Source organism: Ceratotherium simum, chromosome 16, assembly GCF_057802395.1.
Source record: "Ceratotherium simum simum isolate JZ-2026a chromosome 16, ASM5780239v1, whole genome shotgun sequence".
In the NCBI taxonomy this organism is placed as follows: Eukaryota; Metazoa; Chordata; class Mammalia; order Perissodactyla; family Rhinocerotidae; genus Ceratotherium; species Ceratotherium simum.
The window spans coordinates 1732757-1760526 of NC_141915.1; the positions used below are offsets into that span (position 1 = coordinate 1732757).

The following is a 27770-nucleotide window of genomic DNA, read 5'->3' on the forward strand; positions in this document are numbered from 1 at the left end:
CACCAGGTGCCGGGGAAAGGCCTGGAAGCTTGTCTGGGGAGTGACAGCGTGTTCAGTGCCATTCGTGGCTTCTGTTTTCTCTGACAGATCACTTGGGAATTTCTCACGTGTCTCTGAAATCCATCTTCAAGGCTCCCTCTAACTGGCATCAGAGTAGCAGGTAGTGGTTCAATTTATGGTAATGGTGGGTAACCCTACATTCACTGAGCACATTTTAGGCACCAGACACTGCTACTCTGTCGTATATTTTATCCCTAATCCTGCGAGGGTGACAGTATTACCAAAGTAGTACAGGTGAGGATATCAAAGCTATAAGAACTTTCTGGAACTGGCCCAAGGCCACCCAGGAGTCCAAGCACCTGGATCTTTCCACTTTGAACTCTCGCTAATCCCAGGTCATTGACTTTGGTAACAGCAACGACTTCAAAGATTCAGGCAACCTAGGTGACAGCCATCCACTTACTAGCCAAGTGGCTTTAGTCAGGCAGCTCAACATTTTGGAACCTCAGATGCCTACTTGTAAAATAAGACCAATAATTCACAAGGCTGTCAGGAGCTTTAAAAAAAAGGTACTGTATATAGTGCTTGGCCAGCACCAGGCTCAAAGCAGGTGTCCACAAATGCAGGCTGCTCTTGTGGTCACATGACCTGCATCAGCTGTCCGCATCGTGTCCTCAGAGCAGAGTGAATGAGGGGTAAGGGCAGGCGCAGGAGCTCAGTGAGGTGGGGAAGACTCACGGGGAGGCTTCGAGCAGTGCCAGGCTGTCAGGGCTGCCATGTGATGCCTTATAGTGGGAGGAGTTTGGCCTAAATCCTTGCAATGCCAAGGCTGGTTCCTGGACCAGCGTCACCGGGCAGCTGGTAAGAAACACAGACCCCACCGCAGACCTGTGGAGTCAGAACCTGCATTTTTACAGGGTGCCCGGGAGATTCGTGTGCACATCCAAGTTTGAGAAACAGTGACCTAAAGGACCTTGACGGTCACAGTCCACACTGAGATTTCTGGGGCTTTCTTACTGAAAGATGTGGAGAATGAAGAAGAAAGGAAGGGAAGTAGCACAGGAAAGAGGGATCCTACCCAGCTCTGCCACTCACGAACACAAGGTTTAGTGGGGAGCCCACTCCTCAGACCGGGGCCTGTAAGCCCTGTAACGGGCAGTGGGCAGGGAGTGGGCACCCAAGTCTACAGGATACCAGGACCCATCTACCCGGACCGCTCCACTGCTAGCATACACGGCAGCCTTATAAGCAGAAGAATAAAGCTGCCCATTCTCCAGACAACAAAGCACGCTGTCTGCCAGAAAAATGCCATCCTAACTGGAAGCCTGCAGTGACAGGCGGACGGCACCCCTGGAAAGTCCATCTCACTCTGTCACTCGGTGCCACTGTCTTTTGTATGAAAGCAAACATGGACATAACAAATTCCCCTGAGCTCCCAGCAGGAGGGCCTGTTGTGCCCTGACCCTCAGGGGTGAGTGGGGACACTCCTGTGGGACAGCGCGAGGCAGTGCTGTTGAGAAGGCCCTGGGTCCTGCCCTCTTCAGGTCCTGGCTCTGCCGCCCGTCAGGTGTGTAACAGCTGGTACCTCACCTCTCAGGTGAGCCGCAGATACTCCTTTCAGAAAGCTGTTCTGAGGAGGTGTGGTCTCAAACGCCAGGTGACAAACGGCAGCTACGCTACCATCATTTAGGGTCCAGCCGAGAAGGCAGCTGGCATTGCGTAAGGAAGGAGGAGGCCACGAGGGGCACGCCGACTCCTCTGGAAGAGCCCAGGGCCACCGCCCCACAGCCACACCCTGACTGGACGAACCAGGGTGCAAGTCTGAATGCAACCACAAGGAGCAGGGGCGCCTCCCCAGGGTCAGTGGGTCCCGCCCGCCAGATCTGTCGGTACCTGTTACGACTTTGTAGCCCAGCCCCATCAAGGTCTCAGCCAGAGCCCTGCAGTTGGCCACCACCTGGCGCTGGTAGAGCCTGAATTCCGGAGTCAGGGCTTGCTTCAGGGCCACAGCCACCCCTGGCAGGAAGGGATCAAAAGACAGACCGAGAGTCAAAGAAACACCCTTGTTTCCACTCAGGCTTCCCCACTTCTCAATGTCACCGAAGGGGGTGGGTTACATTGCCCCCCAAAATGACATCTATTTCTAACCCTACAGTTACCTGGCTAGCCAGACCTCTAGACCTCTTCTCTCTAAGGAAGTGCTTTTGAGGTACCTTTCTCCAGGCACGGAAGTTTCGTGCTAATAAGATTACCACAGGAAAGCTGTACTTAAGCAAGATGGATCTTACAGTCCTTTTTAAGCTCGATATGTGAAAACAATTACTTAGCTGCCCCAAAAGCTGGTGCTTTGTTGCCAAATTATACAGATCAGATCAGAGTCCAGGTGAGAGGAGCAGGCCTGTTTTATCCTGCACGTCCACTTATCTGGTACCTCGTGTTCAGTCCCGAGGGCTGTTAAAGGGGCACAGAAAACGGAGAATGCAGAAGACATGTGCCTGAGTCCAGCACAGAAGCCCAATCAATGTTTGTGGAAATGACTGGAAAAGGCCCAGAGTGGCTGGAGACCGGGCGATCCGATCATCTAAGAGTTGGAGAAACTGCGGTGCTGGGCTTGTAGTATAAAGGGGGGACGTGAAGACACCCCGGTGGGCACTCACCCCTCCCCAGGTGCCTACAATTCCCACTCACTGCTTCCTCCACCTCCCTCTTTGAAAAAGCTAGTGCTTCTCTTGATGGAGACATTACACCTCCGTCCTGGGCTCCTCTAACAATTGCTTTGTTCTGAAAAAGATAGTGGGATAACTTTGAAATCATCACATACTTTCTACACCACTTGCATAAACAGAGAAGGAACAAGTCAATGACAGCTTGCTGCGTGATCAGAGAATAGGACCCAGGAGCTACCAGTGTGGCCCCAAGGTCAACAGCGTGCGAGTCAGACACAGGAGGTCAGGATGTCAGGGGAGAGGCCATTCGTCCTTGCTACTCATACACTCCCTTTGCTGTGCCTTCTAATTGTCACACGCCTTCCCCGTTGTTTCTTTGAGAGGGCTGCACATGGAACCTGGCCTGGCTCTCAGTTCTGCCTGAGGATGGCCATCAGTCCTTCTTGTCCCTACCATACCAGTCACCACTGTTTTTCCCTTTTCTTCCTTGTTAGCATCTACCAGACAGAGCCATCCTCTAGTTTCACCCCAGCATGGAAGGCCTGGCACACACTTTTAGTGGGCTGGTGCGATGGGAATTAGGGTTCACAGGAGGAGCAAGAGGGAGAGAACCCCAGGCTGCTGGGGCCACTCTGGATGCAGGGCCACCTGAGGGCTCTGGGGTGGGTTTGGGAAAGTTTTACCAGCAATGGCGTGGTTGTGGGGACCTCCCTGGAGGCCTGGAAACACGGCAGAGTTGATGAGCGACTCCAGGTTGTACAGACTCTCCTTGCCGGTCTTGGGATCCACACTGCGCACTCCTGGATGAAGACAAATCTCAGAATGGGAACGTCGGATAGGCTGTCCCCCGTCTTCTCCCTGCTTGGACTCAAACCCAGACGGGCTCTGGAGGCGCCAAGCACAAGCCTGGCTGCTACTCCTGGAGGTGAGACCAGGTCCAAAATGCTGCAGAGCAGAGAGGGCGCTTGCTTCCCGAGAGGGGCAGCCCCCCTTCACAGATGAAATGGAAAAACAAGAATTTCCCTCCCCTGAGACTGTAACAAAGAACATGCCTTGGGCACATTTCCTCAAAGAAGTGTTCAAGAGAGCAGCCTTCCAAGATGACCACCTTGGAGAAAAGACTCATTTGGCTAGATACAGGGAATAAGGTTTCTTTCTGATAAAAAGTTAATCATCAGGAATAGTAACTACTAATGTCTAACAGAGAGCTTCTTGTGAGCCAGAACTGCTCTAAGCACCTGACCTAAATTCATTTAATTCTCACAGCAGCAGTCCAAAGAGACAGGTACTATTATTATGATCCTTACTCTGGAGGTGAGGAAATAAGACACAGAGAGGCTGTACAACTAATCCAAGATCACACAGCACATGCATGGCAGGGCTATCTGGCTGGCTGGGTCAAACAAATCACACCAACAGACAGTGGGAGAAACAAACATCTCCCAGGCAGTTGGGAATGGCTGCCTGCCTCAGAAACCTCAACTCGACTCAAGAAGGACCTCTAAGGAGCTTGGAGGCAACAGGGCACTGAGCACCCATGAGTGTGTCCAGCCCTGGCCAGGGGCTGGGAGAGGAGACCTCGCCTTGGAGGTAAAGAGAAATCCAGTCACCAGAGGGCTGGTTTCTCTGCTGATGCGAGGTCAGTGCATCGGGTCTCACCACGGGCTGAATGATGATCTGCTCGCTAATCTGGCTTTCTCAGGTATGGGAATCCCAAAATAAGGGGAGCACCTACATGTGGACTGTAAACATTCCATTACTGGAAAGACATCCCTCACTAAAATGACTAAACTGGTACTATGGTTTATACATCAGTGTCTCATGGTTTGATTACTGTGAGTCTTTCTCTGGGAGATACATGCTAGACTACAGTAAGTTCACCAAAATAATGCTGCACCGTGAGGCCTTCTGGTAGCCCCCACCAGCCACGCACATCTTCCTTTCACGCCAACATCTGCCTCTCTGGGGAGGGTCAGTTGAGCCAAGGGACACTGGCGCCCGGCACAATACCCTTCTTCCTTTCCCGGGACCCGGACTGCTGTGTTCAGGGCCTCCTTCTAGATCCCTTCCATAAAGCCTATCGTTGCCCCCTCCTAAGCAGCTCTTTAAAGGATCCTAAAATATTCAAGGGCTCCCAGGTCAGAGTCTTCCCCAGCTCCCTAAACCAAACGTGAAGCCCCAAAGGAGAAAGGCAGACCCCACGCGCAGGAGCGCACCTCTCCTGTAGAAGATCATGCCGGCCCGGCAGCCCCGCAGAGTTTTGTGGGTGGTGGTGGACACCACGTGGCAGTGTTCGAAGGGGGAGGGCACCACACCAGCCGCCACCAGCCCGCTGATGTGTGCCATGTCGGCCATGAGATACGCCCCATTGTCGTCTGCAATCTTCCGCAATCGAGCGTAGTCCAGGTTTCGGGAGTAGCAGCTGGTTCCTAAGATGGCCAAGGTGACACCACGGGGTCAGAGATGCCCACAGCTAGCTGAGAGTAGTCGCAGTGCACATCTGCAAAGTGGCCTCTGGGGATGCATGTTTGAAAGCTTGGAGATTTCTCTCTCTAAAATCTCTGGGAAAAGAAATAAGAATGCCCTCGAAAAACATCTTTGTGCCGAAGGCAACCACTCCGATCTCTGCCTCTTCGATGTCATGGTGGTTGAGAGCCCCCAACTATTATTACCACCCCCAATTAGTCAGGGATTAACGTTTCTAGATGATTCTCTGAGAACAGCCTTGGATCTTACTCCATCTAGTACTAATGGTGACAGACACGGACATTTGCCCTAAAAGAAAAGAATACACTTGGACCCAAGAAGCCTAGCTATCCAAGGCAGAAACGGGCAGTGAGGAAGGACAGTGGGGTACATCTTCACATCTTCCTTTTGCATGAGGCACGGATCTGCTGACAAAAACAGTTGCTCTCCGCCCAGCTCATCACCTGCGATAATCAGCTTCGGGTGGAAGAGGCGGGCGTTTTCCTCCAGCTGGTCATAGTTGATGTAGCCAGTGTCTGGGTGTACCTGTGGAACGTCACGGAGACAGCAGGCTCGGGCCGCTTCCTCCAGCCACGCAGTGCCTGCCCCCCACCTGAACTCCTGCCAGCTGTCAAGGGTAAGAGGACGTCCTGCACCTGCCAAAAGCTGTTCGCGCCACTCTGCCATGAACGTGGGACGGACGTCCCGGACCAGGGCTGGAGGGCGAGACGGAGTGCCAGTGTATTTGGCCTGCACAAGTGGTGTGCACAGCCAGGATCCCTCATGGGCCCAGAATGCACTGAGGGGTGCCGGGGGCAGGGGCTCCACCCCTCGACCAAAAAGAAGGAACCAAAAAGCCGCTGCAGAACGAAACAGGAATGACAGCCGTGCAGCACACAGTGCAGGTGCTAGGACAGCCACCTACAGGAGTGAGACAGATGCCTGCCAGCACCACTTCCAGTCCAAGTACCATGAGGCAAGAGAAAAAAATTAAAAGCACGAGGATGAGAAGATGTAAACTGACATGACACACAACACCGTGACTGTGCACCTGGAAAACCCAAGACTCCACAGGCAGGCTATTAGACTTAGTAAGTGAATTTGGCAAGGTCACTGCATACGAGGTCGAAAAACAAAAACCAATTATATTCATATATATAAGCAACAACAGAAAATGAAATTTTAATGATATCATTAGTGTCAAAAACCATAAAATACCTAATGAAAGACGTACGAGGCCTCTACATAAAACACTATTGGGAGAAATTGGAAAACACTCAGGAAGCTACAGTAACTAAGGCGGCGTGTGCTTGTGGAAGAGGAGCCCATCTGATGGGCGGGACGGAGAGCCCAGCACAACCCTCCTGATGGACGGTCACGGCTGGGTGACGACCGCGGTGTGGCAGGGAAAGGAGGGCTGTCCAGTCAACACACCAGCCCAGCTGGACATGCACACGGAAGACGACCTATCTGGACACCTGCCTCACCTCACACAGAAAGCAATTCCAGATAGATGTGGATCCATCTACATGTGAAATGGAAAACAACGTTTTCTTCTTTTCTGACAACACATTTCTTAGTAAGTTCAGTTTCTTAAAGTTGTATTAAAGCGTAAGTGCCAAAGGGAAGTAAAAATGATCAAGGGGGCTTACTGTAGGAAAAACTGTAGGGGTGTGGGGCACAGGAGCCCTCTGGGAAGGGGTGGTGAGAGGAGTTTCAGGCTCTGAAGCCCCTGCCCCCTGCAGGGGAGGGTTTCAGGTTTGGTGGTTTCCCCTTCCAAGTAAAAAAAGCACTTAGAATTCAACACAATCACGAAGCTTGTGTGTAAGGATACAGAAGCCAAGACACCATCTGGAAAGCAGGCTGAACGACCATTTGTGGTTTGGTTTTGTGAGTTTTGTTTCAGGAGTGTGAGCCGTTCTTTCTCAGTCACTGGAACTGGACAAAGAAACTGTTATCTTAATGAAAAATCAACAGCTGACCCACAAGAAAAAAATGGACATAATTCTAAAAATTTTTTAAAAGACAACTACCAAAAACATCTGTTGCTATTCTCTCCTTTCACATCTTGCTTTTTAAACTTGTGGGACTTCTTAAAAGATTTTTCTTTTTTTATTTTAATCTTGGAAATTCAACAATAAACCAACTCCCGGAAAAATTCACAGGCATTTGTAACAAACTGCAGAGGGGCCAGAGCAGTGCGGGGGCAGCAGCCAGCAAGGGAGCCCCCTCAGCTGCTTCGACCAGCGGGGATGGGGGAGCGTTAGTCACAGAGGAGGGGGGGAGGCGACAGAAGGTTTGTGTTGCTGTTTCTCCAGAGAGATGAAATGCCTGGCCCTCGGGGGTGTTGCCTGGAGGGTGAAAGCCAGTCCCATGGTGGGGGCAGGGGCCCAGGGAAGGGCGGGGCAGGGAGGCAACCTGGTGGGCAGAGGAAGAGCCCTGCGGCTACTGCTGGAGGCCAATGAGGCCAGTGTCCTCCTCCTTGCCCACCAAGGCCGGTGCCCCTCCAGCAGGTGAGCTGTGCCTCCTGCTGCCCAGGGTCACAGGCCCCACTGCTCCACATCCCCCACTGCACCCACTGGGCTGCAGCCTGACAGGAGCGGCTGCCCAGGACTGGGGTCAGCCCTGAGCCTGCTAATGCCCAGAAGAGACTCTTCAGTAACAGAGGACATGAGGCTGCCCAAGGCCTCATCTAAGGTCCAAAAACAAGTCAGTGATTACTCTCTGCCACCATTCTTTCCATAGTGAAAGAAACTGTAGAAATTGGCTTTTGTGTTCTACATGCAAAGACAGAGCATTGTTACTGTTGTCACGTTTCAAAATCCCTCTTCAAGGGCAGCATTGGCCAATGCGGACACCTGTGACTGGAAACACCTAGGCTTTTCATGAAAAGAAGTGAACCGTCACCTGTACACAAAAAGCACATGTGCAATTACTAGAACTGAGACAGAGGCTAATAAACAATGAGCAATCGAGGGTATGCAACAAAGACCACAGATGCCAAGATAGAACACCGGCTTGATTTTCTTAAATGAATAAAATTATGTGTCTGATATCCTGCCAAGCGTAATGATGCACTGCTACCTTTGCTCATGGTGGGACACATGAAACTAACCAGGAACAGCCCGTCTGACAATCAACACCACAAGGGGATGCTTCCTGGACATGAGGAAGGGTCATGTGCACCATAAACAAGTATGCAAGTTACCTCTTTTCTACGCATCACTCGAATCATCTTTACAGATAGTCACTATGCCTCGCATGAGCCCATGAATCTTACATGCATTTTTTGAACAAATTGTTTATGACAAAGGCCTTCACATAAATACATGCCGGTCCCACACTGGGCATATGGCTTGTACTGGCTGTAGCTGGCTGAGGACAAGTCTGTGCGGGAAGGTGGCAGGGGTACAGGGGCAGGTTGTTCCCATAATAGCCATACCATAGGCAGGGGGTGGGCACACAGCCCTGGCTCCAGCCTCCCAGCTGCAGGGGCTGGCTCTGGGCTGTGGAGGGCTGTGTTGATGGGGCTGCTGGCATAAGTGCTAGACCCAGGGCTGCAGCTGCTGGCCTGCAGGGGTTCCAAGCAGGGCTGTCACTAGGGGCCCGGCTGTAGCTGACCTGGTGGCTGGGAGCTGTCACCCTAGCTGTCATTGCCCCTAGTTGCAGCAGCCAGCAACCCTGCTGCAGCCAAAACCTCCTCGGTGGTCACCCCCGCACCCGTCTCCCTGTGCCTTGGCTCAGCCCCTTGCTCTCTGTCCCAGCTGCCCCCAGTGAGCCCTGAATGCTTGAGGAGTCCCCAGGGCAGGGAAATGACAAACGGTGAGAGATGGGGGCTTCTGTAGTGCCAAGTGAACAAAACTACTTCTTCCTACAGGCACAGCCAAATGCTGGAGGCTGTGTGAGGAAACAGACCACCGAGCTATGAAGAGAGATGCACTCCTACCTTATAGGGCATAGATTCAAAAAAGATGGATGTAGCAGAGATTTTCTTCTTGTCTGTCATGAACCCATGGGTCAGGTGGCCCCCATCGGGCAGGTCCAGGCCCATGATGCGCCCATGGGGTTCCACCAGGGCGGTGTATACTGCGAAGTTTGCAGGGGAGCCTGGAAGGGCAGACCAGAGGAGGCAGGATTACTTCTGCCGAGGTGGCATCAAGAAGTGCCTGGAGCTTGGCCACCAGGCCATCAACCAGCAATGGCCAGAACAGGCCTGGCTGCCATTATGCATTCCCCAAGCCCCTTGGAGGTTCCCCTTCAACAGTGCCTTTGATTGTAGGTGGAGGGGGACGTTCAGCGACAGGACATGGCCTGGGAAGCACAAGTACAGCCGGGAGCCAAGGGCAACGGAGAAAGACGCAAAGACCAGGAGGGGCTTAGCTTGTTTTTCACTTTCGTTTATGGGCAGTCCTCCTTAGAACCCCTCCTGTGAACATCAGCCCTGGGAGACCAGGCAGGCCGGGGGCTGCTCAGGCCTGTCTGGACGTGGCAATTACCTGAGTAGGGCTGAACGTTGACCCCCCAGCACTGGGGGTCCAGATCATAGAGCTGCAGCGCTCGCTTCTGACAGAGGAGCTCCAGCTCATCGATAAACTCAGTCCCGCCGTAATACCTGTGGTGGGGGGAAAGCAGGAGACTTGGGCCCCCTCTGGCCCCGAACCTGTGTGCTCAGTGCAGAGGCCAAAGCCTGGGGTGGGACAGAAGAACACGAGCGGAGAACTGGTTAGGACCTGCATTCTGAGCCCAACACAGCTCATGTTCCACCAGTGCCTCTGGGCTTGAGGGTCAGGAGACTGAGCCAGCTGTGACTTGAGCAAGCATCTCCTCATCTGCAAAGAGCGGGCGGTTTCCAGCTTTAAGAAGAAATAAAGGGGCCGGCCCGGTGGCGCAGTGGTTAAGTGCGCGCGCTCCGCTTTGGCGGCCAGAGGGGTCGGTCGCAGGTTTGGATCCCGGGCGTGCGCCGACACACCGCTTGTCAAGCCATGCTGTGGCGGCGTCCCATATAAAGTAGAGGAAGATGGGCACGGATATTAGCCCAGGGCCAGTCTTCCTCAGCAAAAAGAGGAGGATTGGCATGGATGTTAGCTCAGAGCTGATCTTCCTCACACACACAAAAAAATAAACAAAAAAAATTAAAAAAAAAAAAAAAAAAAGAAATAAAATTCCGACACATGCTATGTGAATGAACCGTGAGGGCATTATCATTCTGCTAAGTGAAATAAGCAGTTACTACAGTCTGACTCCCCTATATAAGGTACCAAGAGTCGTCAAATTCATAGAGACAGAAAGCAGAATGGTGGTTGCCAGGGCCTGGGGTGGGGACTTACTGGCGTTTTTGTGCATTTCTAATAAAATTTTATTTTCATTTGACAATTACATATAAAAATCTATCATGTATTTAGGTTTTTGATTATCTGTATACCATTAATAATCATAATCACTCACTCCAGAAGAAATTTTTTTTTTTGGGAAACAGTCGCTCTGAGCTAACACCTGTTGCCAATCTTTCTCTCTCTCTTTTTTTTTCCTCCCCAAAGCCCCAGTACATAGTTCTATATTCTAGTTGTAAGTCCTACTAGTTCTTCTATATGAGTCACCAGCACAGCATGGCTAGTGACAGACAAGTGGTGTGGTTCTACGCCCGGGAACCAAACCTGGGCTGCCAAAGTAGAGTGTGTTGAACTTTAACCACTAGGCCATCAGGGCTGGCTAAGAAGAAATTTTTAATACTTAGGCCTTGTGGTCACAAATAGCTTTAAAATTTTTAAGTGAAACATATATACATTTTTTATTAGAGTAAAAAACATATAACACTGGGGCTGGCCTGGTGGCGTAGTGGTTAAGTTCGCATGCTCCACTTTGGCGGCCTAGGGTTCGCAGGTTCGGATCCTGGGCACAGACCTACGCACTGGTCATCAAGCCATGCTGTGGCGGCATCCCATATACAAAATAGAGGAAGATGGGCATGTATGTTAGCTCAGGGCTAATCTTCCTCAGCAAAAAGAGGAAGATTGGCAATGGATGTTAGCTCAGGGCCGATCTTCCTCACCAAAAAAAACCCCACAAACAAACATATAACATAAAACTTACCATCTTAGCCATTTTTAAGCATACAGTTTAGTAGCGTTTGGTTAACTATATTCACATTGTTGTGCAACAGATCTCTAGAACTTTTTCCTCTTGTAAAACTGAAACTCTACACTCACCAAACAACTCTCCACTTCTCCCTCCCCCAGCCCCCAGTAACCATCACTCTACTTTCTGTTTCTATGAATTTGACTACTTTGCATACCTCACATAAGTGGAATCACACAGTATTTGTCTTTTTGTGACTGGCTTATTTCATTCAGCATAATGTCCTTAAGCTTGATCCTTGTTGTAGCATGTGACAAGATTTCCTTCTTCTCTAAGACTGAAGGACATTCTAGTGGATGGATAGACCACATTTTCCTTATCCATTCATTCATCAATGGACACCTGGGTTGCTCCCACCTCTTGGCTATTGTGAATAATGTTGCAATAAGCATGGGTGTGTAAATATCTCAACACCCTGCTTTGAATTCTATTGGATATATACCCAGAAGTAGGATAGCTGGATCATGTGGTAATTCTATTTAATTTTTTGAGGAACCCTCATATTGTTTTCCACAGTGGTTGCACCATTTACATTCCTACCAGCAATACCCAAGGGCTCCAATTTTTCCACATCCTTGCCAACATTTGCTATTTTCTGTTTTTTCAATAGTAGCCATCCTAATGGGTGTGAGGTGCTATCTCATCGTGGTTTTTTTTTTAAACATTTTATTTATTTATTTATTTCCCCCCCAAAGCCCCAGTAGATAGTTGTATGTCATAGCTGCACATCCTTCTAGTTGCTGTATGTGGGACATGGCCTCAGCACGGCCGGAGAAGCAGTGCATCGGTGCGCACCCGGGATCTGAACCCGGGCCGCCAGCAGTGGAGCGCACGCACTTAACCGCTAAGCCACGGGGCCGGCCCTCATCGTGGTTTTGATTTGTATTTCCCTGATGACTAGAGATGTTGAGCATCTTTCCATGTGTTTCTTGGCCGGGAGCTATTGTGTCATGAGTACAGAGCTTTGTTTCTGCAAGAGGAAAAAGTTCTAGAGATGGATGATGGTGATGGCTGCACAACAATGTGAATGTACTTAATGCCACTGAACTGTACACTTAAAAATGGTAAATTTTATGTTATGCATATTTTACCACAATAAAGAAAAGAGGAGGAATGAGAAGTTTTTACTCACACCACTTCTGATGCCAAATGTGTAGGTTTTTTTTTCACATCAACCAATTCTCACACCAACTGGGGTCCTACAATTCCAGTCAATTCCGACCTAACTACCTGGAGTTATCACAGACCCCACAGGTTAAGGACTTAGTCCTACAGGATGCTCTCACTTCAGAGGCCAGTCACAAGTATTGGGTCCCCAAGTTACCCACACTTCTGTCTGACAAACTTGGGGATTCCCATGACACCCCTCAGGTTCGATAACTCATTAGAATGACACAGAACTCAGACAAGCACTTTCCTTACTATTATTCATTTATTATAAAGGATGCAACTCAGGAGCAGCCAAATGGAAGAGATGCACAGGGCAAGGTGTGGGGAAGGCTCGGAGCCTCCACGCCCTCTCCAGGAGTCACGCCCTCCCAGCACCCCAATGTGTCCACCCACCGGGAAGCTCTCCAAACCTCCCTGTTCAGAGGTGTTGTGGACGTTTCATTATGAGGTGTGACTGATGAAATCATTGGCCATTGGTGATGAACTCAGTCTCCAGCCTCCAATGTGTTGGTCTTTCTGGCCACCAGCCCCCATCCTAAAGCTATCTAGAGGCCCACCAAGAGTCATTGCCTTCACATAAACTCAGGTTTGGTCTCGAAAGGCCTTATTACGAACAACAAAAGACATTCAAGGGGACTTGGAAGCTGTGTAAGGAACGGGACAAAGACCAAATATCTCTCTGTGATACCACAGGGCGTTTCCATTCAATTGTATACTTTACTTGGGTGAACTGTATGGCGTGTACATTACATCTCAATAAAACTGTTATAAAAAAATTAAAAACCAGAACTTTGTTTTTAGATTTGTACCAAGCAAAGTCATCAATGCTAGATTTTGAAAACAATGCTGTTTTCAAATGTTTACTTTGATCACTAATGTTCCAAAAGATAAACTGACCTTATTAATGGGGCCGGCCCCGTGGCTTAGCGGTTGGGTGTGCACACTCCGCTACCGGATGCCCGGGTTCGGATCCTGGGCACGCACCGCTGCACCACTTCTCCGGCCATGCTGAGGCCGCGTCCCACATACAGCAGCTATGGAGGATGTGCAGCTATGACATACAACTATCTACTGGGGCCTTGGGGAGAAAAACGGAAAAAAAGGAGGAGGATTGGCAATAGATGTTAGCTCAGGGCTGGTCTTCCTCAGCAAAAAGAGGAGGATTAGCATGGATGTTAGCTCAGGGCCAGTCTTCCTCACACACACACAAAAAAACTGACCTTATTAAGAAAATATCATGAAAATGGGTAATAATCACCTTTTAAAAGAGTCCTCTAAAATGAATAAATGATTTAATTATCTTCGATTTAAGTTTTTATAATATATATTAGTCTTATTTGGTTCAGCTAAATAATGAAAAAATCATAGAATGAGTCTTGAAACGGAAAGGGGCTTCACTGAATAACCTGGAAGGTCCCTTCCAGCCTCATATTCTCTGCTCTGTGACCAAAGAAGGGCGTGGTGTCCCCAAGCCTGAAGGAGAGCAGCCCCATGCCTGGGACCGTCAGGGATGTCAGGGCTACAGGGGCCTTAGCAATTAACCGTTTTCCAGGGGAGCAAACACGGTACAGCAATTCACAGTCCTGGTGAGGCCCCGAGCCCCTGCCTGCCTTGGCTCAAACAGACAAGCGGCAGCAGGGGCCTGCAGAAAGTGTGTGCTGTGCAGACAGGGCCCGGTCAGAATCCAGTTCTGCTCTTCACCAGCCGTGTGACTTGGAGCGCCTCCTGCGCCAGCCTGAGCCTAATTCCTTATCTTAAAAGGGGGCTGAGAGGGCTGCCTCTGCAGTCAGGCTGTAGAATACAGAAAAATGGGGGGGCCTGTGATCGCACTCAGCCCAACGCCTAGCACACAGCACTGCTGTGTTTCCTCAGTTTAAGACACCCTCAATTTCAAGACGACCATTATCTTATTAATCACCGAGAAAGAAAAAAGCATTTTCAATTATATTATGACTTGCCATCAGTCAGATTCATCCCAATTTCAGAAACGTTAAAGTGTGAAGAAATGAGAGCTGAGTGCTGATGAGGATCAGCCAAGCACTCGGTGACCGTCAGCGCAGCCCTGCCGCTGCCTCCACCTGTGGGCGAGCTCAGTTCTGTGCAAGGATTCAGAAGCCTGACTGTGGCCTGCTCTGCAAACCAACCTCACCTAATACTAATACTCTTCGTTTGTGTCCATTCTCATTTGGAACAAAACTCACGAGGAGAAATGCTACCAGTGATTAAGGGGTGCCCTCAAACCACAGCAGTAAACACAGCAAAACTCTGAACACCTCATGGGGGCCAGAATCCACCTGTCTCCGCTCTCCACAGACACAGGAACCCCTGTGCTCACTGCGTGGGGACAAAAAGCCCAGGAGCCATCACAGTATTCTCTACAAGAGCACCTAGAAATGCTGAACCTTCCGGGCCAGCCTGGGATTTGGAGCGCGTGCGGTTTTTCCAACACCAACAACCAGTCTCGGACACCAACTGGGTGTCCAACAGTTCCATTCAATTCTGACACTAACCACCTGAGCTGGCTCAGACCCCACAGGTTAAGGGTGCAGTTCCACAAGCCTGGCCCCACTTCAGATGCCAGCCACAAGTCCCAGGTCCCCAGGCTACCCCCACTTCTGTCCAACTTGGCTAAAAATTCGGGGGTCCCAACAACCACCCCTCAGGTTTGCTAATTCACCAGAACAACTCACAGGGCTCAGGAAAAAGCTTTACTTATGACTACTGGTCTATTATAAAGGATTCAACTCAGGAACAGACAAATGGAAGAGATGCACAGAGCAAGGCATGGGGGGCATGCTACCCTCCAGCACCTCAAGTTGTACAAGCACCTACTCCAGCCTCCCCACCGCTCCCTGGAGGTCAGGAGTAGGGACTCAAAGTTCTAACCCTCGAACCACGTGTTTGATCTTTCTGTGACCAGCCTCCATCTAGGGGCCCCACTCTGAGTCACATATTAGCATAAACTCAGTGTGGTCAAAAAGGGCTCATTATGAATAACAGAAGACACTCCTATCACCATGGAATTCCAAGTGCCAGGAACCAGGGACAAAGTCCAGATATTTATTTACCTATTGATTATTATTTTGTGTGTGTGAGGAAGAGTAGTCCTGAGCTAACATCTGTTGCCAATCCTCCTCTTTTTGCTGAGGAAGATTGGCCCTGGGCTGACATCCGTGCCCATCTTCCTCTACTTTATATGTGGGACACCTGCCACAGCATGGCTTGATAAGCAGTGTGTAGCTCTGCACCCAGGATCCGAACCTGCGAACCCTGGGCCGCTGAAACAGAGTGCGAGAAATTAACCACTACGCCACTGGGCCAGCCCCCTGATATTTATTTTTTATCCTACCACAGTGTGAAAACATCTGGATTCGAGTCCTAGCTCCGCTACCTGTGTGCACACTTGAGAAGTCCCTGAATTTTGGTCTCAGCTTCCCCATCTTTAAAATGTGGAACACAGCACCGCTTGCCCTACGGGGCTGCCGTGAGGTATCAGTTGTGAAAACACCCAGTGAACTCTTCAAGGCACAGTGCAAGAATTAGTTATTCACAGCAGGAGAAAGACAGGGCCCTCAACTTGGGTCTCAGTCCTTGTACAGAGAGCTTCAGGGGTGCCTCAGGATAGAATGCCACTTCAGCTCCAAGGGGGACCTTTCTTTTTCCGTGTCCTTTGGGATACAAAGGTACACATTTGCAAAAACCATGTTAAATCCTGTAATCATCATCTTTGCCTGATTATGATGACTGTAAAAAACGAGTATACTTCTCGTGGTTCTCAGGGTGAAAGAGCTGACCAAAATCACTGCATATGTAAATCCAACATTTATAATGCAGAAATGGTTTCCAGCACGACAGATTCAGTTTTCACTTTCAGGTCACTCCTGATACAGATTCCATTACCCACATGGCAAGAGAACCTTCCATGGCATCACTCAGAGTACTGACCCTTTTCTAGAGGCTTGACAACAGTCCAGCAGCTCCATACTCCTTATAGACTGGCCTGTTATTCTAGAAAGCCCCCCAAGGGACCGTTAAAGTGACCCTGACCTCTTTTGAATTATGTCAGAGAGCAGGAGTGGAAAGGAAATCACCACAGTTGAAAACTTTGTTGTTTTCTGAAATTTCCAAATTGCTTGGGTTCTATACTGATTCAGTAACTCACGTCACACTGTCAGAAGCAGGCCTTTGACGACATCACGTACCTCTGGCCTGGATACCCCTCAGAGTACTTGTTGTTTAAGCAAGACCCTAGGGCCTCCAAAACTGCTCGGCTGGCGAAATTCTCTGAGGCGATCAGCTCCAATCCGACCCTCTGCCGGTTACTCTCCTTCTTAATGATGTTGTAAACCTGATGAGAAGAAAATAGATGCTAAACATTTGGACATTTGGTTTAACATTTTGCTGTGATCAAAGCAATAACCTAATAAAGAGAAGAGCCACTATTATAGATTCATATTTTGCCCTCAGAAGCTGACCATAACCCAAATAATCAAACTCTTCCTCAAAGATTTTAGCAGCTGGGAAGGAATTAATAGAAGACAATGAATTAAGAAAACAAAATGATTGAAGAGAAAATGATCTTTAAAATAAATATCCCATCTAATTTTTAATTCTACACCATCTTGTTAATTTTCATCCCTACATTTTACCAACTTTCTCCTTCCCTGAACCTTATTCCTTGCTCCTCTTCCTTAAAAGATGCTTAGGTAAATCCAGAGACAGAAAGTAGACTAGTGGTTGCCCAGGGTTGGGGAGTTTGGTGGGGCCTAGGGGTGACTGGGTTCGAGGTTTCTTTTCGAGGAGATGAAAATATTCTAGAATTGATTGTGAATATACTAAAAACCACTGAATTTGGGGCCAGCCAGGTGGCATAATGGTTAAGTGCGTGCGCTCTGCTGTAGCAGCCCAAGGGTTCGTAGGTTCGGGTCCTGGGCGGGCACTGACGCACCACTTGTCAAGCCATGCTGTGGCAGTGTCCCATATAAAGTAGAGGAAGATGGGCACGGATGTTAGCCCAGGGCCAATCTTCCTCGGCCAAAAGAGGAGGATTAGCATCGCATGTTATCTCGGGCAAGAAATAATAAAAAAATAAAAAATAACCACTGAATTGTATACTTTAAATGGGTGACTTGTATGGTAAATGAATAATATCTCATATACAAAACTGTTATAAAAATACATACACAAGGGCCGGCCCAGTGGCGTAGTGGTTAAGTTTACCGGCTCTGCTTCTGCAGCCCGGGGTTCACGGGTTCGGATCCCAGGTGTGGAGCTACGCACCGCCTATCAAGCCATGCTGTGGCGGCGTCCCGTGTACAAAATAGAGGGAGATGGGCATGGACGTTAGCTCAGGGCCAATGTTCCCTACACACACAAAAATACATAAATAAAAGATGCTTCTCGCTGTCTAGATAAGCTCCTCTGAACTGTAAGGAAAGGGTCAAACCTCAATGACCCCTGCCCACTGCCCCGCTTTCTCCAGAGCACCCAGCACATTGCTCTGCACTCTGTAGAAACTCAGAAATATTTCAAAGGGCTTTTAGCCCCTTTGTCAGCCACTGCCTCTAAATCCGACACTCTTATACTAAGTGCAAGGCTGTCCCGAATAAAGTCCATTTATGACTAAAACCAGAGATGCAAACAAGAGCCTCTGAGGTAAGAACGTCCGTGAAAACCCCAAAGCCTCACCTCAACGTCGCTGTCTTTCAGGGGCTGCACCAGCATTTTCTCATGTGAGGACCACAGGTCAGCATCCTCATGGGCCCCGTTGACTGGAGTCGCCATTGCACTGGTTCAAAGTTGCCTAAAAATGGAAAAACTTTCAACATTAAATTTAGTCAAAGCTCCTGTTAGTTCTCCCAAGTTGCTAAAGTGCTGACACGCTTTTTCAGCCCTTCCCTCAGAGCTGCTTGGTAAACAGGAAGACATTCTATTGCCATACCATGGTGTGGACCTTCTGGCTCGTTTATGAACTGTGGCTGTCAGCTTGTTATCTCCCTCGTAATGAGAACTGCCCTTCCTCCCTCCGAGGCCCGACCCGGCACCGCCTCTCTCCACTAAACCTTACCTGGTTATGGCTTATCCTCCCAACTGAACTGACTCCTCTGAAGGCAAAGGACTGAGTGTTACTTTTTTTTTAATTCTCCCACAGCACCCAGCACGCCATACCTGAAGTAATATTTGCCAAATGACTGAACAAATGAACTGCTGATGTAAGTATTTTTCCATTTTTCAAGTAGTGAAAATGAGGCTCAGAAAAGTCAAGTGTCTTAGCGCAGGGCTGCACAGCAAGCCGGCCACGAAGATTAGACTCCAACTCCACAACACATGCTCCAAGTACCCCCGAGTTCCCGCAGGAGCTGAGTGTAAGCACCCCTCGCCTGGACACAGACCCTCCTGTGAGAATGACAGGTCAGATCTGCACGTCTATATTTCTCATCAGAAAACTACATCCCATTAAAATACAGCTGCCTGGAAAATGTATGTGCCTTAACGCATGTTTCTACAAAGAATGAGAATTCGTGATCAGTGGAATTTCCACTAGTGTGAAAGTTTAAATATTTACAGGAACTAATGTCCCTTAATCAACAGTTCAGTACTTTTCCATTAATTTTGTAAGTTTTCATGTGAAGGTTATCTTTTTGACAACTATTTATTGAGAACCTTCCCCGTCCAGCCAGCGTCAGTACTGGGAACACACCGTGAACAAAACAGACGGGAGCCCTGCCTTCGTGGGGTTTCCCTTGCGGGGAAGACAGCAGAAAACAAAACAGGTGCCTAAACGCAGCGGGATAACACAAGGAGAGCGCCACGGAGGATGAGCCCCAGGTGCTGGGTGGGCAGGGCTCACTGGACACCTGGGTTGGGGCCTATTGGAGGCGATGCCATCTAGACTGAGAAAGAGCCAATCACGAGGGGAGTGCTCACTTCCCAAGAGCACTGTGAAATAATACGGTCTCTGCTCCTAAAACCGTTGTGATTTCCTAAGTGATAAGAGTCCTCGGAGCATCTTTTGCTCTAATGTAGTGATTCTAGGTGGCTCCCGGTTAGGGGCTGGTCACCAGAAAGACCAAGCCATGATTAGAGGCCTGGAATTTCCAGCCCCATCCCCCATTCTCTAGGGAGGGGAGAGGAGCTGGAAATGGAGCTAATGGTAGATCATGCCATGTGATGAAGCCTCCATAAAAATCCTAAAAGTATGAGGTTTGGAGAGCTTCCAGGTTAGTGAACACATCTACGTACCAGAAGGGTGATGCACCCCAACTCCATGGGGACAGATGCTCCGTGCTCAGGACCCTTCCAGACCTTGCCCTATATACCTCTTCACCTGGCTGTTCATCTGGACTCTTTGTGATATCCTTTATTACATAATAAATTGGTAAACACGTTTCCCTGAGTTCTGTGAGCTGTTCTAGCAAATGATCGAATCAAAGGAGGGGGGTCATGGGAACCTCAGATTTGTAGCCAGGTTGGACAGAAGTTGTGGGGACCTGGGGACCTACTACTTGTGATTGGCATCCAAAGTGGGGGCAGTCTTGTAGGACTGAGCCCTTAGCCTGTGGGGTCTGCACTAACTCAGGTTAGTGTCAGAATCAAACTGAATTGTAGGACACCCAGCTGGTGTCACAGAATTGCTGATGTGTGGAAAACCCCCACATCTGGTATCAGAATTGTTGCAAGTGTGGTAGTAGTGTGAGAGTAAAGGAGACACACAGCAGGAAGAGTGTAGTTTTTCCTATACAAGTACACACACAGTATAATTTGCTAGACAAATACACCCATTAAACAAAATAGCCTGAGTCCCAAATCACGGTGATCCTCCTTAATCTCTGGCAGAGCTACTAAAAAGAAACTATCAATAATCTTTAACCAGGAAATTCCTAAGTAGGAATTTTCAAAGCAGCCATTATTTTAATACGAGCACAGCATGATTAGAAACACAGCCATGGATGCAAAATGCAAAGCCACAGTAGAAGCACTTGGACTCAAATGCAATGGACACCTCTGCGGCAACAGCGGTACCACCTCGCTGAAGGCGGCAGCCCCCAGTGTGTCCACATGTCCACATTCCCGTCAGAGGGGGAGAGAGAGACGTGTACATGGTTTGGGCGCTGTGCCTACGCTTCTCCGCGCTGACCTCTGCACTGGAGAATGGCCAGTGCAACCCAACGACCTCTGCATGGGCCCCACGCGTGCGCTTGGCATGTGGTAAACCCACAAAAAAAGCACAGGAGCCAAAATAGGCCCCCTGGTCCTAGAATCCTGGAGAAAAGGGTCTATTAAATATTAGCTACTCAAGGTTAAAAAGGGCTCAACGGTGGCAAGCAACACACTGAAGATATTTCTCAACCACCAAGTCAGTCAAGTCCATTTGGGACCCTCCTCCTCCAAGGACAGTCAGCTCTGCAGTCACTCCGTGAAAGGCATTCAGTTCCACTCTGCTCAGGGAAGACAGCCTCCACCTTCATCGGGGTCTCCCCCACTTCATGTCAGCCTAACAACCTGCTGCCCTTCACCCTCGCTGCACACCTTCTTCTTGTCCAACATGCTACTTCTGAGTCAGTTACCTCTCACCCCTCCTCAGGCCTGCAGTGCCATCCTGCTGTCACCGCCCACCCACCTGGAGGAGTTTTCTACCCTGTATCCTATTACGATTTAGGATCAAGTCATCCTCCAAATGGAGTACTTAATCCATACCCTTATTAAATCCCAACTTGAGTCCAAATTACACATTTTTTTAACCATGAAAAAGTCTGAATTCTTTATTCAAACAAAGAGCTCAAGGGGCTGGCCCGGTGGCGCAAGCAGTTAAGTGCACGCGCTCTGCTGCGGTGGCCCGGGGTTCGTTGGTTCAGATCCCGGGCGTGCACCGACGCACTGCTTGGCAAGCCATGCTGTGGTGGCGTCCCATATAAAGTGGAGGAACATGGGCATGGATGTTAGCCCAGGGCCAGTCTTCCTCAGCAAAAAAACAGGAGGATTGGCAGTTGTTAGCACAGGGCTGATCTCCTCACACACACACACAAAAAAACACGTAGAGCTCAAGAGTCTTTGCCTTGTTTCAATTAAATCAAGTAATCTATTATAGATATAATCTTGTATATCTACTAAGTCAATTAAATCTTTTATATCCTGGGGCATTCTGAACTACAGTAAGAAAGACAAAGATCCTGAGACTGTAACTCTTTTTTTTTTTGGTGAGGAAGATTAGCCCTGAGCTAACATCTGTTGCCACTCCTCCTCTTTCTGCTGAGGAAGATTGGCCCTGGGCTAACATCTGTGCCCATCTTCCTCTACTTTATATGTAGGACGCCTGCCACCACTTGGCTTGATAAGCAGTGCATAGGTCTCTGCCCGGGATACGAACCTGCCAACCCCGGGCTGCCAAAGCGGAGCACGAGAACTCAACCACTATGCCACTGGGCCGGCCCGCCTGAGACTGTAATTTTTATGATGCAGAGGGAAGATTATCATTTTTAGCTAATCCTATCTTTAGGGAAGACATACTTAGTATCTTTTCTTGAGGTCTGAAGGTTGGCTGAAAAACAATATACCTTGAACTTCTCTCTCACATTTTTTTGAACTGTGATAAAATATACATTACATAAAATTTACCATTTTAACCACTTTTAAGTGCACAATTCAGTTGTGCAACCATTACCACCATCCATCGCCAGAATTTTTCATCTTCCCAAACTGATACTCTGTCCCCATTAAACAACTCTCCATTCCCTTCTCCCCCCAGCCCATGGTAGCAACTATTCTACTTTCTGTGTCCGTGAATTTGACTATTTCAGGTATTTGTCCTTTTGTGTTTGGCTTATTTCACTTAACAAGATGTCTTCAAAGTTCATCCACATTGTAGCATCTGTCAGAATTTCCTTCCTTTTTAAGGCTGAATAATATTCCATTGTATGCACACACCGCATTGTTTATTCATTCATCTGTCAATGGACACTTGGTTTGCTTCTACCTTTTGGCTATTGTTAATAATGCTGCTATGAACGTGGGTGTACAAATATCAAGTTCCTGTTTTCACTTCTTTTGGGAATATACCCAGAAGTGGAATCACTGGATCATCTAGTAATTCTATGTTTAATTCAAAATAAGCTTTTGATATTTAAGAGCTCTACTCCACTACTATTAGCCCACAACAAACTCACCCATTTCTTGAACAAATATCTATTGAGCAACTCCTATGTCCCAGGCACTGAACTAGGAACTAAGACTACCAGGGCCGCCAAGACAGAGGCCCTGCTCTCATGAGAAACAGATATAAACAAGGAGACAAGAAATACACAAGGTCATTTCAGGCAGTAGTGACTGCTACAAGAACAACGAATGTGCGGGGGCTTTTGGGGCCTGGAAGGTGCCTGAGCCAAGAGCTGACAGCGGAAAGGAGCCAAGCATATGAGATCTGGGGTAACAGGGAGCAAACACTAAGTGCAAAGGCCCTAACGCGGGAAGAAGTTTGAATTGTCAAGGGTCAGAAATCAGGCCCATGTGGCTGAAGCCTGGGGAACAAAGCAGAGACAGGGGAGATGAGATTCAAAGGCCCAAGGGTACGAGCAGGGACGGGAAAACAGATTTTCACCGTAACAGTACATATTTTAGAAGTTTCAAACTGTTTTCTAGAAACTTTGGTTTCGGGCTATTTCTCAATCCATCTGTGAAATCTGAAACTAACAACTAGAGAAACCCAACTAGAGAAGATCAAGGGTCTTTACGTAAAAGAGCACGTGGACATCTCACAAGCTGGACGCCTCGCTTCTCCCACTTCCCAACAGCGAAGGCCACCTCCAAGGAAACGGCGCTGAAGCTCACCACAGAGCCAGGCTGCTGGGTTCAAATCCCACTCTCCACCTCCTAACGTGTAACCCAGTCACCGACACCTCTGTGTCTTGGTCCCCTCAGTATAGCACAGGGATGATGACAGTTCTGAAGCTGGTTCTGAGAATTAAATGAGGTATCAGATAGAGTGCTCGGAACAGTGCCAGGCACAGAGTAAGTACTACTCCAAAATTATCAGCTACTACCGTTGTTAAAGAAACCTTGGGATCTTAGGGCCATCTTCATTGCCACTCAGTAACCCCTGCTGGGCACCGCAGGGGGACACAGCTCACTACAGCTGTTACTGTCATTACAGTGTTACATATTTCTGTTGGGGAAATGTCACTCATGTGTGCCATGATCCTCACCTCAACCCCAGGGAAACAGACCTAATAAGTGAAATCACTTGCCCAGGTCACCAGCCTCCCTATGCCTCCAAATCTTCCCTGGGCCTTTGTCACATAAGTGGAACCAGCCAGGAGTCTGCTGAGGGAACTACCCTGTTGAATGCCATCTGTCTGTCTCATACACAGATTTTGTGATCTCTAAGAAGAGGAAACTGAGATTCAATGAGCGGTCTCAGGTCATATAATAATGAGTCAGCATCTGAACTCTAGTTTACTTCTAGTTCCAAAGCCCTTTTCCACGACAGTGCACTAGATAAAAGCACAATTACCCACCTCTGCTGCATGTTCCCTCAAGTAAGAAATTAAAAATATGACTCCATAAGAACCTAAACTGGTGTTTCCGGTCGGCCAACTGCCTGATAGATGGCAGATGTCTGTGCTGGTCTCAGCTGACCAAGGGTCGCTTAACTTCCAGGACCTGAAGCACAGGGCACCGGGCCAAGAACTCTGCTGTGCAACGTTTGTTTCCTAGAAGAAGGGGTGACAGATTGCAGAGAACGGGCGCAGACCTTGCCCCGCAGGGATCCGGTCGCACAACGGCGGGCGGACCAGACATGCAGTGGTTGAGGGCACACGCTGCAGCCATTTTGCTAGCTGCAGGGTGGCGCCTAAGTCGGCTCTTCTCTTCTAGCCTCACCCTCCTCATCTGTAAGGTGGGCTACGTGATAGCGCCGGACTTGCAGCTCTGTTGTGAGGATACTGTAGCGAGATGAAGGGCTGCACTTAAATTTACAAGCTCAACGAGAGAGGTGCTCAGTAGAGCGCGGCTACCTGTATCAGCAGCAAGCCTTCGTATCTGTGTCCCAGCCCGGGGCCAGCACCAGTCTGTGACCAGGGCCCGGGCGCTCTGGCTCGGCCGTCCGAGCCCTCACCCCAGGGGCTAACAAGCGCTCCTCACATTTCCGGCTTCGCAGCGGGGGAAGCGCGGCCGGAAGGCGCGAACACCAAGACGCCCCGCGAGCGCCGGGGACGCCGGGGCCCTGGCACCTGAAGCCGCGTACCTACCGGAACGGGGTCTCGTACACCTGCCCCACGACACCGAGGCTTCACGCTGCTGCCCGCGCGACAGAGTCCGGGGTCAACTGACCTGCTCCCGGCCGCGAGCTCGCCACGTGACCCGCCGCGCGAGTCTAGAACCCCGAGCTTGGCGCGCGGCGCTTTTCGCACCGCCCCGGGCCCCGCCCGGCCCTGAGGCGCCCAATCAGAGTGCGCAGCCAGGCAGAGCGCCGCCCCCCCAGAGCGCCGGCGCTATTGGCTGCAGCGGGGCGGTGGGCGGGGCTGCACCCCCCACCCCCAAGCCCGGGACAAGCCGCGTCGTGCAGCTGTTCGCCTAGGCCTGGTGGCGGTTGGGGCTGTGCCGCTGGCTACAGGTCAGAGGGGCGGGGATTTCCGGAAAGAGCGGAGGGCATGCCCCAGATAACTCGGGTAGGCGGGGGAATTAAGGGTGAATTTTTGTTGCTTGTGGTTGACTTTCCCAATGTCCTACTTCAACTTGAGCACAGTGGTCCTTTAAATAGGACAAACGTGGGCTCGAACTCCGACAGTCTGTACATACGGAATCCTAGACCAGTCACTTCCCTTTTTGAGTTTCGCATTTCTCGTCTTTGAATTGGAGATCAATGTATCTGCCTGGCTGGGCTGTCGGGAGGATTAATAGCATATCTAAAACACCTAACATTGTGCCTGACACATAATGAGGGCTCAATAAATATCAGACATTGTTAAGAATAATAAAAACCGAGGGGCTGCACGATATAGGGGAAAGCACTGACAAAGATTCTGCTATTGATTGAACTCTACCCAGGCTCCCCTGAACTCTTTTTCAACTAAGCCTGACTTTTGGACTTCTCGTGTTTGTCTCTGCATTGTCCAATTTTAGCAAGAATCCTGTTAAGTCAGTTTAACCAGAACCCCCCACCCTCCATATCTGATTGGATTCCTCATCCTCCACCATCCTGGTGATGTGTGATCACTCTGGCCTGGTCTGTTAGCTAGAATCCCTCTCACCCCTGATGTTTCCTCTTAGTAATGTTCCATCCGCTGATTCCCACTCTGCTCTTGGCTATAAAACCCCACTTGCCCATGCTGTGTTCAGAGCTGAACCCAATCTCTCTCCCCCACTGCAAGATTCCATCACAGTGGTCCCTATACCTATCGAAATAGTCCCTCCTCAAATAAAGTCTTCCTTACCATGTCTTGGACTAATTTTTGTGTGTGTGTGTGTGAGGAAGATTGGCCCTAAGCTAGCATCCGTTGCCAATCCTCCTCTCTTTGCTGAGGAAGATTGGCCCTGAGCTAACATCTGTTCCCATCTTCCTCTATTTTGTATATGGGATGCCACCACACCACAGCTTGATGAGCGGTGTGTAGGTCCCAGCTGGAAACCTGAACCCGTGAACTCGAGGAGCTGAAGCGGAGCACGCGAACTTAATCACTACGCCAGTGGCAGGCCCTTAAATAATTTTTTCTTTAACAGTTCCTAATCTTTCAGTCCTCAGTGTATGTACAACACTTCACCTCTTACAAAGTCAAGCGATTTCCAAAATGTTGTGACAAATGTGGCTAATGTGACAGTTAATAAATGGATTCACAACTGATTCAGAAAAGTCCAGGGAAAGACAATGAGAGAGTAAGGATCTATAAGTCAAAGAGGAAGCACTGTTATTTCTAGGAGAGTCATGTACTACAATACATATACTTAGAATGATTTTGTCAAATAGCTCTTTTGCCTAGTAACTCCCTTCCTTCCCCAGCTCCCCCAGCCCCCCCACCCCCGTGGATTTTTGGAATTTAGAGCATCAAGCAGAAGGTAGATTGTAAAGACAAATACAAATTAAAAATAAAAGCCTTTGGGGCCGGCCAGGTGGCGTAGCAGTTAAGTTCACACGCTCTGCTTCGGTGGCCTGAGGTTCGCGGGTTCTGATCCCGGCGTGGACGTACGCACCGCTTGTCAGAGCAAGCCATGCTCTGGCGGCTTGGCTTGGCGTATGTGGGCGGCGTCCTACGTAAAGTAGAGGAAGATGGGCACAGATGTTAGCCCAGGGCCAATCTTCCTCAGTAAAAAGAGGAGGATTGGCAACAGATGTTGGCTCAGGGCTGATCTTCCTCACCGATGCCCCCACGAGCATTTACTTTAGAAGACTTGTAAGTACTTCTCTTTCTCTTCGAAGTGTATATGAATCCTTCTGAAGACTAGGTAGACCTTTTGTCAACTTTATGACCTAGGAATGTCTTTCTCAAGGACTGCGCCATCTCTTCGGAATGTAAACATGAAGGGAGCTAGCCCTACGCTTCTGTGGGATGGTAGGAGCCTCAGAGGCACCTACTTCTAAGTTGCAAAACTACCTCCTGTCATAAAGATAGGAGAATTTTGTTACTCCTCTGGATAAAGCCAAGTAGCTAACATGGATAGTCTCCCGGATTACCAGGTAAAGTTAGGATGAACTGTGTGTGACAAATGGCACCATCCAGTCCTCCTACTGGAGGACTAGTTCTCTTTTATCTTGAGAACACGTGTGTAATGGGGTGCACCGCCCCGCTGTAGAAGGGGGAGGGATTGCTTTCCGTCTTTGCAAGCTCTTAGGGGATTGGATTGCCTGTGATGCATATCATATTCTAGTTTAATGCCCACTCATAATAAAAGTGTTTTCTTTTTCTACGACCTTTGTGGTGATTTCTGAGCTGGCAGAAGATTTTGGTTTCAGTTCTATTTCCCCAACAAGATATATCATTAACTTCATTTACATATGAGGAAATTGAGACTCAGACAACCCACAATGACATAGCTACTGTGATGGAGACCTGATTCAAATTTAGGTCTCTGTTTCTGAAGCCGGGGCTGTGTCCATGGTGCTTTGTGGCAAATAATGCAGCCACCCTAGAGCTTGGCACGACACATAGTAGGTGCAGAAGAAAAACAACCTGAATATTAGAGACAGGAATGTAGGGAGCACGAATCTCAAACCACAAGTGCAGGTGTACAAGAAAGGTAGCGCTAGTCCTTTTTTGATACCCAATTTAGTTTTAAGCCCTCGTTTTGCCAAGTGTCTTGAGCTTGCTCTCAGTCAATCACAGTCTCCCCTACTATTCTTCATGT

At 49.1% G+C, this 27770-nt stretch overlaps 1 protein-coding gene across 4 annotated transcripts in view; it reads right to left on the reverse strand.

Moving 5' to 3' along the window:
* The window catches only part of SHMT1 (serine hydroxymethyltransferase 1), a 27372-nt gene extending 2550 nt beyond the window's left edge, over window positions 1-24822 (reverse strand). Inside the window, exons 1-9 of one of the 4 annotated variants that reach the window (XM_014789458.2) lie at window positions 24680-24821; window positions 18126-18240; window positions 16640-16785; window positions 9629-9744; window positions 9079-9239; window positions 5597-5678; window positions 4883-5095; window positions 3350-3466; window positions 1894-2016 (exon numbers count right to left, since the gene is read on the reverse strand). In XM_014789458.2, coding sequence (XP_014644944.1) covers window positions 1894-2016; window positions 3350-3466; window positions 4883-5095; window positions 5597-5678; window positions 9079-9239; window positions 9629-9744; window positions 16640-16785; window positions 18126-18221 — 1054 coding nt within the window. In that variant the 5' untranslated portion in view covers window positions 18222-18240; window positions 24680-24821. Of the gene's footprint in view, window positions 1-1893; window positions 2017-3349; window positions 3467-4882; window positions 5096-5596; window positions 5679-9078; window positions 9240-9628; window positions 9745-16639; window positions 16786-18125; window positions 18241-24675 lie in introns of all 4 variants that reach the window. The other 3 variants (XM_087440310.1, XM_087440311.1, XM_087440312.1) reach the window with 3 other exon arrangements.
* Window positions 24823-27770: the final 2948 nt, after the last annotated feature.